The sequence below is a fragment of the Leuresthes tenuis genome, unplaced genomic scaffold (assembly GCF_036924035.1).
Source record: "Leuresthes tenuis unplaced genomic scaffold, fLeuTen1.0.hap1 SCAF_10, whole genome shotgun sequence".
Classification (NCBI taxonomy): domain Eukaryota; kingdom Metazoa; phylum Chordata; class Actinopteri; order Atheriniformes; family Atherinopsidae; genus Leuresthes; species Leuresthes tenuis.
Genome location: NW_027325364.1, coordinates 11,999,961 through 12,015,759, shown reverse-complemented (window position 1 = coordinate 12,015,759; position 15,799 = coordinate 11,999,961). Strand labels below are relative to the sequence as shown.

The following is a 15,799-nucleotide window of genomic DNA, read 5'->3' as shown; positions in this document are numbered from 1 at the left end:
TGAGAGGAGCTGCTGCTTCATTTTACAAAATGGAAAGTTGTGTCAGTGCTATTTTGGGTTTAAGGACACAGTGTACTAAAGAATAAAACTGTAACTCCCACCTACACAATCCATAAGGATCTGGTGCTTCGATGCCACATAGATCACAAAAGCTTTGGGCACTGTGTGAAATGTAAAAACACAAAAATAAAACAAAACAACCCACAATTCAACAGCAACTATCCTAAGTTTTATTCAAAATAGAACACAGAAAAGCTATCAAATGTTGAAAGTTAGACAATTTCTATTTGTGAAACACATGAGCCAGCAACATGTATTAAAAAGGTTGGAATGGAGCAAGAAAAAGCTGGAAAAATAAGTGATACTAAAAAAAAAAACAGGTGGAAGAACATATTGCAACACATTATATTAATTGGTAACCAGTCAGGAACTTGACTGGGTATACAAAGAGCCCCTAAGAGAGGCAGAGTCTCTCAGAAGAAATAAACTGTGCAGCAAATTCAGAATAATGTTTCTCAATGAACACAACTCACTGTGCCATCCAGCTCTGTCATGCAGAGAAGAAGCCACGTGTGAACATTATCCATAAAGCTGTTGGCCTCTCTGGGATAAAGCTAATTTAAATCAACTGAATGGAAATGTGAAATTCTTATTAGAAATCATGGATGCCACTTTCCCCAGACTAAAGAGGCGAGAGACCATCTATATGAATTGTGGTGTAATTGAAAACAGCAGCATAGCACTTCTGCAGGTCTTCAGATCCAACTGCTCCTTATACAGCACCATCCCTCTTTGTCAATAATTTTAGCAAAGAACTGCAAGAGTAGAGCCTAATGATAATCTATTAATTTTCTGAATCATGTTCCATTGTCAAACTAAACCATGTTTACTCTAGATGACTGCAGGTGTGTGCACCATTTTACTAGATGCTCTTTGTTACAGTGTCTCTGATCTCTGCTCTACAGTAGAGACGACAAAGAGGCTGAAAGCACTTTACAGACTGTGGTGGAGGAATCACGTGGCATGCCGTCATTATCCTCTCCCGCAGCTTCAAAGATGCTAAACTGACGCTCAAACTGATCCATGTACCATTACAGACAACTTTTCAAGAATTCTGATGAGGAGCAGAAGGGTAAAGATGCTGACATGAATCCAAACTCAGGCCTGAGTCAGACCACATCAATTCCCCTATTTGTACCCTGATCCCTGCTATTCTTGTCAATAAACACTACAATCAATCAACTCTTTGATCTTCCAGATAATAGACAGGAAGTTCATGAGTGAGATCTAAGTTATGGTGGTTGGCCAAGCCTGGGCAGGTGCACAGAAGACACAGGAGTTCATGTGAAAGTAAGGAACATGTAAGAAAGAGCAAGTTCTTTCTTTTGTTTAGTTTTTTTGCCAGAAAATATTGTATCTCCTCTTTTCTTTAGAAGAGCCTCATCCTGTGGAAACACAAGACCACGGGAGCCAGCAGTGAACCAATAACAAACCCTGAGCTGGATGTATTTTAGAAGAGGCTAATGATTTGGCCTTTGTCTCTCTTGAAAATAAAAGCAACATAGACAGATACTGCAGTTTAGCTTGACAGAAGATAATGAGGGATCTAAACAGATCTATGTAGATGTTTACATGAAGTGGCATGAAAAAGTTTGGGGCAAAATTTCTGTTACTGTAAAAATCTTTCTAAGTAAAAGATGACCAGAATTACAATGGGTATGAACTAGTTCTATAATATCTTAAGCAGACCACTTTTTTTTATTTCCATCTTGTACTGTTTAAAATAGCCAAAGGGGAAAGGTTTGAGCATAATAACCAGCAACAAATACCTCCTTTAACACATTTCACAGCTTTTAAACAAACACATTTTGTTGCAAGTCATAGCCCTGACAATTTCTGATTAAGGTACAGTTGACTGAGATGCTGAGGTAAAACTTTGCTCCGTTTCTCTTTTCTCTCTAAATGGTTTGAAATATAGATAGATAGGTAGATTTTTATACAATGGATGTAAAGATTTTATTCGGTTTGTATTTATCATAAACTGTTTTTAAAAGTGCTGAATGTTTGTGTTTCCTTATGTTACACAAGGTCTTTGCGCTCCTCGTCGCGTATTTACGGTAGAAGGATCTTCCAATCACGCAGCTCCTGCTCCTGCCTGCGGTTACATCTTGTTGTCTGAACTTCAGTGACGCGGTGATACTGGATTTCTTTGTTATTCATTCATGCTCTGCGTCTTTTTTATTTTATTCATCTCATGACGTTTGTTATGCAAAACATTTTCACCGGTGTTTTGTATATTTCTTGCGGTCCATCTCTGCTCGTTTCGGTCGTGTTTTTGTAGGTTATTTTTGGCTTGTTAGAGGACCGTCAGGGAGCAGGGATCCATCAGTCGCCGTTAAGAGCTTTAAGGATAGGATTCTTATTATAAACTGTTACGTAATCAGGTAAACTGGTGTTCTTAGCGCACGTTTTTGTTGTACGTTTAGCAGCAGACCGTAATTCATCCAGAAAAAGTATTCTGTTGTAGCAAGACAATTTCCCGTCCGTGTTCATGCCAGATCTGCAGCGCTTCAGTTTTAAATACCATAGCATGAATCCTTTGTTGGGGGCGAACACGCATCTCCAACAGCATCCACAGCAGATCCAAGCGCCCGGACACCCAGACTCTCCGTCAGGCCTCCTTCCCGACGCCGTTCTCGGTGGACCGGACCCGGCGTCTCTTTTCCTGGGTGAGCAGACCGGCCCAGGGCCTGATCAGCTGGGGCCTGACTTCACCGCAACCTCACAGACCTCCCCTTACCTCCACCTCAACCACAGCAGCCCCTATCCGCACCGTGCAGTGCCGCACCCCCCTGCAGCGATGGCCCTCAGAAACGACCTGGGATCCAACATCAGCGTCCTCAAAACCCTCAACCTGCGGTTCAGGTGCTTTTTGGCCAAAGTGCACGAGCTAGAGCGTAGAAATAAGATTTTGGAGAAACAGCTGCAACAGGCACTGGATGCTAATAAGACCTGTCAAGGTGGATGCTGTGAGAACAAGACGCACACCCAGGAAACGGGTGTGCAGACCGGATTTGTTGGAACTATACCCCTCAGGCCTGGCTCTCTCCCTTTCCATAACACCAACAACTCAGCCAGGAGGCCGACAACACTGTTCACGGCACCACTCGCATCAACCCTTCCACCAGCGGCCACTGAGAACTCGAGTTCCACCCAAACTAATACCACTTGTTATCCAGCTATCACTATTAGCCAGTGCTCACCCTGTGTGGACTCTCCAGGATCTGGCTCTAATAAAACTTTCCAAAACAGTAGCACAGGCCCGGGTCACTCCACCAACCCTCCCCCACGGTTCCTTCCGGGGACTATTTGGTCCTACAACCACACCCGCAAGTTTGGTTCCAGTGCAGAGCGTCTGACAAGCCCCGGGGTATCCTGGATGCACCCAGATGGAGTTGGGGTCCAGATTGACACCATCACCCCTGAGATAAGAGCCCTTTATAATGTCCTTGCTAAAGTGAAGAGGGAAAGAGACGAGTATAAACGCAGGTAAATGGATTTAAACCCTTTTATTGCACTTAGTCCTTGAGGTACATTACTATGGGGCAAAGGATTGTACTGTTGTTTCTTGAGTGAATTTTATGGTGCAGTTTGGAGGAGTGAGCAGAGCTGTAAAGCATCTGCAAGTCAGCTGTCTCCAGCAGAAGTCAGCAGAGTCAGCACAAAGCCTCCCTGTGCTGCACCTCCAGCTAGGTCTGCATTCCCTTCATGTCTGACCACAGAGGCAGGTGCTGCTGCCACAAATATACAGGCTAATTTTCCTTTCGTCGTGAGCTAAATATAAAGCAGAATGGAAGTCAAATCTTATACAGAGTGCTTAAATGTCAGGCGGTGGCACAAATGTTAAGCCGAGAATGCACAACTGAGTCTGGCAAAAGATCGTTGAGGAATTCAATGCTGAATTCAAGTTTAAGTTATAAGACAGTGACAGATTAATGTGTTACGTGTGAACCAGAATAAAAGTCAACGGTGCCTTAGATTGGAACAATTTTGTTGTCTTTTTCAATGTTTTTTTATTTGGGTCATTGTTGGTTAAAATGTAGTATTGCTGGGTTTTTTTTCATGTGACCTGAATGGTAAGAACAGACTGCTCAATTGACATCTTTCCACATGGTATGTGGGCCAGATAGTTGCCACAGCAAGTTTGCTATTTGTGATGATGTCATCTATAAATGAGTTCTCAGAATAATCATCAGTTGCTGCCAAGGGCTCATGGTCACATTCACCTCTATAAAATCTGGATGCTTTGATCTCCAGTTTGGGAAGACAGCTGTCTGTGTTTGCAGAAAGGGAGGATGGGACAATGTGAACTCTCTCTTTTTTGGTTCACATTTAAATTCTTAACCAAAATGTCTCCTGTTGTTACTCTGAAAGACGTCCCGTAGGCCTCATGTTTCAGCACATTCATCACTGAATTCCCTCAGATTATGTCCATATGAGCAACCATGCATTTTCCAAAGAGGAGATCTTGACCACAGTATAGTAGGCTCTTTGTGGCACATGGACAACACATGCTTTCTTTGTATGGAGAGACATGTGAGAGCCTGAGGGACTCTTGTCCAGAAAGATGCCTTGTTTTTTTACCTGTGAATCAAGGTGTGTGACCATAATGTGTCCCACTCAATACTGAGAGCTTTGAAAGGCGGCCTCAGCATTTTCTCACGTTTACCGTAGGACAATTTAACCACCAACTTAATTCCTCATCTATGCAGTCATGTACTGTTAATGATGCAATGTTTGCTGCTGCCCCTTTGAGGTACTTTTGCTCTATTTTAGAGTTGCTACCACGGAGGGCAATTTGAAAAACAGCTTGTGGTGCAGGTTGCATTGCTTCAAACTTTTTTTTTTTCCCTTCCTCTGGCTCCTTTACCCATTACTCCTTTACTCAAGGACTTCTTTCTCACTGTAGTTTACCTTTCTCTTTTCTCTGACACTGCCCACCCACTCCCTCTGCTCAGTCCACCGCATTCTCCATTCCGGGTTCTTTTTCTCATGTAAAGCCCATCACAATCCCCCCACTTCCTCTCCCCCTCTTACATTCTCTTCCACTGCGCAGCATCCCCTTCTCAAAACAGTCTATCTGCAATGCAGCATGCACTGCAAGCTGTCACTGCTGGATGGTGGCTCAGCTTGCAGAAGGAAGCGCTTCTCGACTGCCTGCACCTCACTGTTCTAACAGCCGTCCCCTACGACGACAACAACCCCTGTTTAATGACTCAGTTTCTTTCAGATTTAGTATTCCCAGAAGGGCTCTGTGTGCCGCAGCATTCTGCATTTAAAACAGCATTTCTGCAAGAGCCTGCAGACTGCAGTGCGTGGATTTTCCCCTGGCCATGTGTGGTGTGAAGTCACACGATCTAAGATTGGTGGGCAAATCACGTGACCACCTGCATGATAGTAACATGGAAATCATCTGTCAGGAAGTCCTAGAATTCAGTCAAGCATACGCTTACATTTTTAGTGATGTAGATCTGGCTGTTTCAGAAAACACAAATCCACTCAAAGTTTTGTGTTATTCCTCCTCTTTTAAACAATGATGACTCAGAAATGAGTGTGCAGGTTGATTTTAAGTCATTTGTGTGTGGAATTTCATACAGTTCATGTATATGTAATGGGGAGAATGTCCTCAGAGGCAGAGCAGGAAATCGGTCATGCAGGCTTGTTTAAAGTCTTACAAATCCTTATGGATGAAGAAACATCTGTAGTTTGAGGTAATATAGCAAAGGTTTGGCCATTATTTTAACCCACCAATAAGACACTCAGTCAATCATCAATAGGCTGCCTACTGATTCAGGAATGGATGCAGCTTTAGCAAATGCTGCTGCTGTTAGTTTAAACCTGGACTGCAGAGTCATGTGACGTTGTATGAGTAATGAGAGAGATGCACCAAAAATGGTATAACAGCTGGCTGTAAGCCGTCAACTTACTGCGTTATTTGAATCGTGGGCCCATTTATCCTCTTCTTTCTAATCCGGTGCAGAAGATGCGTTTATGACGCTATCCATAATAAAAGTCATGTGTATACTTTGTGTTTCATCTCCGTCTGCATTAGGACACCTAAAACATAAACTGACTCAAACTCTTACTTTGACTCATCTGCGTCTCTTTCAGATGGGAAGAAGAATACACAATGAGAATGGATCTGCAACAGAAGATGGCAGACCTACAGGAGGTAAGAATATGTAGCCCTGTGTGCGTACATTCGTGTTTTAGGAACCGAGAGCAAAGTCCCAGAAGTTGCATAATAACACTTTAGTCTGAAAACAGAGTTTAACATTTGTTTGATGACTGATTAAGACAAGTAGTAGTTATTCAATCACTCAGTTAGACTTTATTTGTATAGCATTTTCACAGAAACTTAAAGCAGCACAACATGCTCTCCAGAGTTCAAATGCAAAAAAAACAAAACCCCACAACCCACTCTACCTCAGCTCCAATCCATGTCCAAACTCCAAGATAAAAGTGAAAATCACATTGTATTAACGGGAAACTTTGGAGATAAAATAAATGATGAAATGAAAATATATACGTAATCAATTAGAGGTCAGACTAAAAGTATGGTAAAATAAAAGTAAAGACGTTTACCAAGCAGTAAAAGCTGGCTGAAATTTATGGATGAATGTATGTAAATAAGTCATAAATAAATGCATACATTTGATTAAAAGTCAGATCAAATGGTTTATGCCAGGGTGAGAGTCCAGGAAATCAATGCGTAGTCCAACCAAAGTCATATTTCAACACGAATCAGTTTGTAGTCTCGTAGTTTTATAAAAGTCTTTCACTGCAGCCATTTGGTGCAGGTGGTGAGCAGGGAGGTCTTTCTCTTGTGTCAGTTTTTTCATGCTTCCTGTGTTACTGCTGAATTTACCTGAAGTCCTAACTCACACACACTGTAGCTGTTGCACTCTTTTGTCTCAGCTGACCATCGGATGATTAAATCATGTGAACGATTCTTATTTAAAAGATTAAAAACCTCTCTGGTTAAATGTGTTAGTTCTGTTTTGTATCTGCGCATCTTGGAGCATCAGATTGGACTTATTTTTTGTGCTTCCTGCACTCTTTTTTTTTTTTTTTTTTTAGTTTTCTTTTTGGGTGGTTTCCTGTACGTGCATGTGTGTGTTGTTCTTCTACGTTCATCAACACCACTACCAGGAATCTTCACCTGACGCTGTGTAGCTGGCGGCACCACATCCACTGGAAACCACAAACAGTAAAGCCCCACTTGAAATTCAAATGGGTCTGGCTGGTACTGCAGCATGTATGAATAAGTCAGTAGGGAGACAGGAGTGTCACTTCCGTCCGTCGGATATGTTCACAGCTTCTCACGTGTTTTGCATTTAGCATTTCTACATGCTTTGCAGATAAAGCCTTTTATTTTGTTGCAGGTCTCTTCCTAGCATATTACGTAACCATCTCTGGGCGCATGTGTTTGCACCAGGTGCTTCATGTTTGGTCTTTGTGGCTTTCTTTACTGTAAATGTGCAGGACCTGCAAGAGAGTGAAGGCTGTCAGGACGAGCTGGCTCTCAGAGTGCAGCAGCTGAAGGCAGAGCTGGTCCTCTTCAAAGGCCTCATGAGCAATGTGAGCAGAAACAGCTCCCACAGTCATGCACTAATCAGCCAACCTTTTAGCTGCTGTTAGTAGTGATAAATTGCCTGTAATGGATGGACTGCAGCATACATTTTTTTTACAAGGAAACACTATGTGGTGTTTCTTTTCTGCTTTACAGATTCATGATAAACCACGATAATCTGAAAGTTTTTGTGCAATTATGCATTATTAAAGCTCATGGGTTAACTTCTTCCTCCATCTTCTGTAGAATTTGTCTGACTTGGACAGTAAAATCCAGGAGAAAGCCATGAAGGTGGACATGGACATCTGCCGAAGGATCGATATCACCGCTCGCCTTTGTGACGTAGCCCAGCAGAGGAACTGTGAGGATGTGATCCAGATGTATCAGGTACATGAACGGAAATCAAACCCAGTTATTTGCCATCAGACTTTCTTAGCAGTCATAATTGATTGTTTTAGTTTGATCCACTAATCCCAATCCTGAAAATGTTGCTGCAGGTTCCTAACAACCAGTCTCCTCTTAACTGCCGGCGTAAGCAAACTCCTCTGTCTTTTAACGGGAGTGAGTGTGACGAGCCGGTCAGCACTTCTGAAAGTGACGGAGGCGTGATCAAAGAGGAGGATCACTATGGCTCATCAGCCAATCAGATCAACGAGGAGATGCAGAGGATGCTGAACCAACTGTGAGTGGTTGGATTTTTAAATCTGACAACATCCAGCCATTTTATTAACCGCTTAATCCACATGGGGTCGCGGTGAATCTGAAAACAGTAATGTGTAAATGAAGAGTCTTTCTTTCCTCCTCCAATCTTTTTTCTATGAGTGTGCCTTTTTATTCTAACTTCAGGCGTGAATGTGAGTTTGAGGATGACTGTGACAGTCTGGCCTGGGAGGAGACTGAAGAGACATTGCTTCTTTGGGAGGACTTCCCAGGATGTACTCTGCCTCCAGATCCTACCCACCCAGCAGGAGAGGTAGGCTGTGGCCACACAAGTCAATGCAACAAGGGGAGGCAACATCTACAAAATGTAGTGCAGCATGAATATGTACACTGGGAGCATCGCATCTACATGACGTGTGCTTTGCTAAGCTGCTGCGTCTTGGCTACATTTTAGCCACGTTTTAATGCAGCATGTTTGTATTAATGCCAGCGCAGCAGCTTTTAACACACGGATGCCACTGGTAATGGCCATAAATACAGTTTTGTGTAGTGAAGACATGTCATCATAATCAGTCATGATCATGATAGCTAAGCTATATTTTGAATGTCTCTATTTTGGTTTGTGAAAGGTGTATTGTTGCTGATATCAAGGTCGATATGATGACCAACCAATGTTTTTACAGTGTATCATGTTGAGAACTGCTTTCACGCATGGAAAAATAGTCACCATGCCAAAACTTTGGACGCCTCGTGGTTGCAGTGCATCTCAAACTGTAGCTTAGACGTGAGTCTTGTGCAACCGGGATGGAGCCTCAGTGGAAAACCATCACTTTCTGCACACGCAGTGCTCTTAAGTGAACCCGGCATAACTCATAAGAATCACTTGTATTTGCTTCAAGAGCATTTTAACTGTTGAAGAATACCCGATTCAGCTTTGTTACATAGACCATATTAAAAAGGTGCACACAGCCACCATTACATCACTCAAGGATCTTTGGATTTTCCATAATTTTTGCTATTGCCAATGATGAAACTAGACACGTCCATTGGGTCGCAGTTTGTAAATCACAACGTATCCCTGCCATAAAGCACACATTGCTTTCTTGGCTTTTCCATTCTCATTTCACAAATTAAACATTATGTTGAGGTTACTAAAGTGAGAAGTAAGCTCATTTTCCTCTACAGTTTTATACAAGACATTTGCCTTTGATATACATTCTGTGTGTAGATTCATGACATCCAGTCTGCATCACTTCAGTTAGAATTTAAATGTGAAAAGAGGGTTTTTACATAAACTGAGTTTTAAAATAACAGCACAGGAAAACACGTTAGTAGAGAAAGGGTAGCCATAGTTCCATCATGCTTTTAAAATGTTCTGATGACTTTTGTTGTTTTCTTTTACAATCCACCCACTGTTGGAAACCTCTTTGAAGGGGTTGATTAAAATCCCCAATCTGTATACTAAAGAACAGCATAGCTACTTTGTATTTAACACAAAGTTAGTGCAGAAGTGCCGTCACCTGCTGATGGCTGCCAGGGACTGGCTCCTAGAAACGTCTGGCTCAAACAGACTCTCATTCAAAATGAGTCCTCTTCTCTCATGAAATATCTAAATGATAAGTAATAACTACACCAATGGGAACATGTGGGGTAATGTGGGGTTTGATATGTTGCCCAAGTCGGCATGCGGCAAGGTGAAGCTGAAGATCAAACTGGTCTATTTTCTGAGCCACATATACACATCAGCTGAATTAATTTCCACGGATCAGTGTGGCAACAATCATTTAAAAAGAAATACTTTACTTTGATTATTCTGACTTCAAAGAGAAGAATATTTTCCTTAATAGGTTATAAGAATCATTTTTCAAGTTCATATGTGCATATCCGAAAATAGTCACTTAAGGCTCCAAAATAACAACATGGTGACGGCCAAATGAAGAAGGTCTCAGAATTGTAGTGCACAAACCAACAGGTGCAAAGTGTGTAGCCGGGTGTTGCTCCCTTTTTTCGTGTCACATCTTGACTTCTGGAAGCTGCAGATGTGTCAGGACTTGTTGTTTAGGTTTCATGGAAATTTTTAAGGGTGGAGTTGCTGCAGAGCAGCAGGTTTGTATCTCAGTCAATAGTCCCTCCCTGTGGTGGGACTATTTTAGGATCATACACAGAAACAACAGCCTGTGTTGGTGTACAACGTGTTTGTTTCCAAGAAATGCTTGTAAGTATTTGTTTTCGTTCACCGGTATTTGAACAGTCTGTTGCCCCTTTTGAAGGGAGGCGCTGCATTAGTCAGTGAAATTTGAGCTTAGCATAAAGCAGCCTATGCCTTGATATTTGTGAAACCTTAGTGTCTGCGCAAATTTACTTCTAAATGTTACTACAATTCATCACATGACACAAAATGTCTTTGTTCTGTGTTTGTGTCTACCAGGAGGACTGTCTGGAAAAGGTGATTAACGACACAGAATGTCTGTTCAAGTCCCGAGAGAAGGAATACCAAGAGACAATTGACCAGATTGAGGTCAGACACTTTAAAATATCTTTAATAAGATCCCCGTTCATATGTCATGCTTCTTGTTTTTCATACAGTTTTGCTTGCAGATTAGTTTATTCTCATGTCCTCTGGTCTGTAGAATAACACACGTTTTCCTGTTTCATGCATGTTTTGCATGCGCTTGACAATGTTTGCAGTAATTTTTTGTGTACAGGTTTATAAAAGATGGCTTGCACAACAGCTCTGTATCTTTAAGACAGTTCACTGACTTTGAGCCATCCATTTTGTATGATGCATCACGCAGCTTTGGTGAATGTCTTTATCTGTTTTCTTGATAATATATTCTTTGTTTAATCTCTTACGTGTGCAAACAAACAGCTTTTTGACTTGCTATATAGCAGTTTAATTTAAAAAAATGGTAGAACTTTTATGGTAGAATAGAATAGAATCTGTGGTCGAGTGCACACGTTTCCTTGGATTTTAACTTTTTGAGTATATGTTTCCCGACACCAGCTGGAACTAGCCACAGCCAAGAGCGACATGAACCGGCACCTGCACGAGTACATGGAGATGTGCTCAATGAAAAGAGGCCTGGATGTTCAGATGGAGACCTGCAGGAGGCTCATCACACAGAGTGGAGACAGGTACACACACAAGTTATTTATCATTTGTATAACCTATAGGCATCCATGTGGCCTACATAAGCGTCATCATAAGCTGTGAAGTGTTTTGTAATGTTAGAAGGCTCTATGACATTTTGGTCTTGCACATGAATTGTAGTCTGTTATAAACCATTTGTTTGTTTATTTGTATTTGTATGTACTATGTAGAGACTAACTAATTGAGACTAAATTTAGTCTTTTTATGTTCTGTTCGATGGCCTCATTTTGTACAACGTAAACATTTACTCCTCCTGCCTGATGCCATGTAGGTCCCAATACAAGCAACTTTAAACAGCTCCAAACTGTTCAGGCATGAACTCTGAAGGCCTATCAAGCATCTGATCCTTTGAGTCTCCCAAGTTATGAGGTGTGGCCTCCACAGATTGGACATGATTTTCAGCCACATCCCTCTGAGGCTCAGTCTGATTAAGGTCTTGTAAGACTGGAGGCCAAGTCAACGCACTGAACTCTTTGTCACCACTTCTCAGAATTTCTCCAGTGTGTCATATTATCCTGAAACAGGCTGTTGCTACTTTTGCTGCTGTTGCCACTGTTGCCTTCTTGAATCACTTGTTCTCTCTCATAGTACCCCTACTGCACCGACACCAGCAGAGGAGCGCGACCAGAGAGAAAACGACAAGTCTTCATCTTCTCCACCTTCCTCCTTGAGCTCTGGGAGATCTTGACACTTCCTCACCTGACCCCTGCTGCTTTCAGCTACAGTACCACACCAACGCAATACTCACCAATAACTACAGCAACACCATGTTTACATGTGAACATATTTATCCACTGAATCGTATCATTTATTATTGTGTTGTCACTGCAGATCAGTCTAGGAGAACTTGAACGTTTAAAAAGATTAATATTGTGATCGATTATGAGGTGAAGATTCAGGAGAATGAAGGTCCTCAACTGACTGCAGGCAAACATGCTGCTGTTTATCTTGGCAATGCAGTAGGAAAGCATATCAAGACTTATTTACACTGCACACCATCAGACATTTAATTGATAATAACACAAGCATCTAAAGATAATCTGGAATCACAGCAAGGTTTCTCATAAGTAAACAAACAAGCAGGGATCAGGGAAACTGGATTCAACAATTATTTTCACACTTAAAGCCTAATAAGATGTCATGATACAGCATTTTACTGCCTTGTGGTTGCATTCCTAGTTTGCTCTGTATCCATATGATAAAGAACTAAATCATGGGCTAAACATATCATTACTCAAAAATGAATAGTGTGCTTTGTTTAACAGATCGTAGAAATGGAGAAACAAAGAAATATACCAAAACTTTGCTTGTTTTTGTACCTGACAGTGTACAAAACTACCACCATGCCTCCCCCTTCATGTGGGCATTGCTTGGAGTGATACTGAAAATGATGAAAGACAGCTTTGGTCCCACTCTGTCATTTATAAACTGTGAATCACCTCATTTCCTGTAACCAGCTGTCATTTGGTGAGAGGCAGGGTACAACCACGGGCAAGTCGCCAGTCCATCACAGGGCCACGCAGAAACATTGAGACAAACAACCATGTGCGCTCACACTCACTCCTAGGGTCAATTTAGAATGACCAGTTAACAGTAACGTGTATGTTTTTGGACTGTGGGACGAAGCCAATGTACCTGGAGAGAAAATGCAAAAAGACCCGAGCTGAGATTCATACTAGGACCCTTCTTATTTCCTGACTGCAGACATCCATTGCAAATCCTAAATTTGTTGATAAATGGCCAAATGGGCTAATATTTTCTGTGCAGTTGCAAAGAATGTAATCGCTGCATTGTTGTAAGCCATGTTGATATCACCATCGTTCTGGTGACCGGCTCTGAGAAATCCAGCCTCATATCATTTCGCTGGGTAACTCTTGACAACCCAAAGACGCATTTTTATCGGCAAAGTTGGAGCAACAAGATCACAGACAACATTTCACATCATAGCTGCAAGCGTCCTCAGACCTGCCTTTTATTCACCTTATTAGGTATGAACAGTTACAGTGAGACGATGAAGCCCAAAGACTGTGGCACAGCCACTGCGAGGCCAGTGGGAGTGGAGAGGGGCAGCGGATCGTAAATGTCGCCATAAAGTCTCTGTCTGGTGCACTGACAAGACTGAAGCTTGTCGTAGGTTAGTGTTGAAAACCATAGTTTTATTACAGCAGGCGTGCTTAATGTAGACTATATTCAAAATGTTGTTTGAGCAGCGGTGCTTGGTTGAGCAGAATCACTTTAAGGAAGGCGGAAAAACTAAAAAAGAAAATAGAAAAAAAATGTAAGTTAGCCACTGTGTGCCAAAATATAATGGTCAGATTGTGACTCAACAGGAAATTGCTAAGAAAAAAAGACTAACTATAGCTGCGGAAGCTATCTCTCCAAGGTGCTTGATGTATATAACTAAACCTATTTTTGAGCCTGTAAGCGTTTGCGTAGAAAGGAAGCAAAACTGTATGAATCATATGAAACAATCAGCACTATTACTTGTAAAACAGAAAAATGTTGACATGCTAGAAACAGACAACTGTGTTTCAACTTCTTTTACATAATGCAGGTGAACATATAACACATGCCTCATTTTCACTTTGTGTTATTTTCTGAACATATTTAATCACAACTCCAAAACAGGGAAGTGTATATTGGAATAATGCTGGATATCAATACTGTCAGGGGAACAACCCCTAAATCACTACTTCACTATCAGACACCGTTTCTAACGTAGTCCTGGCTGTAGTTTACTATCCGTAGCTGAACCATTTTCTCCCATTAGTGTTTTGTTTCAGTAACAACTACAGAAGGATGGATTTCCGCTCATGCATGTGAGGCGGTTGGAATCAGCTGATTTAGTGTGTTACTGCTTTTAAATGCAGAAGGAAGAGATCTGAGATTTATTGTGCGAGTTGTAAAACACCAGCTCTCTCCGCATTGTTTTACTTTCTCACACTCTTTCACACACTGAGTGAGTCTCTGTGTATGCATGTGCCAGTGTGTGTGTTTTAGAGTGTTATGTATGTACAGAGAGTGTTTTTAAAAAGACTTTTACTGACGCACATGTACAACATTAAGAAGAATGAAATAGAACAATCTGATGTCCTTTCCGCATGTTACTCGGTGACATTTTAGACCCAGCTGTCTTTTGGTCACCCCTAAACTCATAAATCAAATGATAATAGCACTATTTTCCACCGGTACGCTTTCTTTATGAGAGTCTGTGGTTGTCAAGTAAAGTCGATTTTAAAAATAGCTCAAGTTCAGGAAAATGCACCGGTGAAATACCAATGCTTTAGCAAAATGACTGTACGATGGCTTTGACATTATAAAGGAAATAAAGCTTTGAATATATTATGTGTTTAAAGGCTGCAAATGAAGACTGTCCAGTCACGCACCTGAAAACAATCCTATAAAGGCTTTGAATTGAAACACAACCATGTGATTAATCTGTACGGCTTTTCAAAGATATCTACGGCAGATGAAGACAAAGAAATGCTTTTTTTTCTGTTTGTTACCTTGTGTTTTTACAAAAGAGAAAAATCTTACCTCAAAGTGTTTAATTACAATTTGTGTCATGCAACAATTTGACAATAATCCTGAGCATCTATCAGGAACTAAAAGTGTGTGATTTTTTTTTTTTTTTTTTTTTTTTTTCTGACAAGACAAAGTCATCTTGGCTTAAAAGCTTCACTGCAGAGCTACAGTATGTAATGTGTAAAGAGAGACTGAATGAATAAAAGATGCAACTGAGCAACAAAGTGTTGTTATTATTGTCGCTTTAATTAATTTTTTTTGGAAACACTCGGACTTGACATTCATCTCAGTATTAAAGGATCCGCAGACATGGAATTGAATTAAATGTGTTTGTAGTGTCACCACTAAAGTGAAAATTTGAGTTTAAACTAAACCAAAAATGGCATCTCTGTTCAATTACAACTTACCAAACTCTCAAAACTAACCCGAGTAATGGACGTGGCTGCTGTGCAGGAGATAGGAATAGAGTGGTTGTCCCTCAGAGGGTTGTTGGTTTGATCCCCAACCTGCCAAAGTGTCATGTGTCAAAGTGTGGCAAAAAACCCACATTGCCAGCATCTGCCAGAAAATTTGAATAGCTTGCAATTATTTGTTCCTCTTAGGGAGTCATTCTTTATAGATACATAGACTGGGGCTAATGGGACAAGAACAAGAACTAATTGTGACAATGACTGCAGGAAAGAAGACATAATCAACCAAGAACATCGGCCTTGGAGGATGAAGGACAGACCCAGGACTGTGGATTACAGGATTGCATGTAGGGGTGGAGGAAGGCTTTTTGTAGGTTAGACCCCCGGAAATCTGCACATACTCTATGTCTATCCATAGCT

General features: G+C 41.3%; 1 protein-coding gene across 1 annotated transcript; it reads left to right on the top strand.

Annotated features, from left to right (window-relative positions):
* Positions 1-2,165: 2,165 nt before the first annotated feature.
* iffo1b (intermediate filament family orphan 1b) lies at positions 2,166-15,187 on the top strand. The gene is made up of 9 exons (XM_072394026.1): positions 2,166-3,549; positions 6,172-6,232; positions 7,546-7,641; positions 7,880-8,020; positions 8,131-8,315; positions 8,480-8,606; positions 10,722-10,811; positions 11,298-11,428; positions 12,033-15,187. The coding sequence occupies exons 1-9, from the start codon at positions 2,552-2,554 to the stop codon at positions 12,130-12,132; spliced, it is 1,929 nt and encodes a 642-aa protein (XP_072250127.1). The 5' UTR covers positions 2,166-2,551; the 3' UTR covers positions 12,133-15,187.
* Positions 15,188-15,799: the final 612 nt, after the last annotated feature.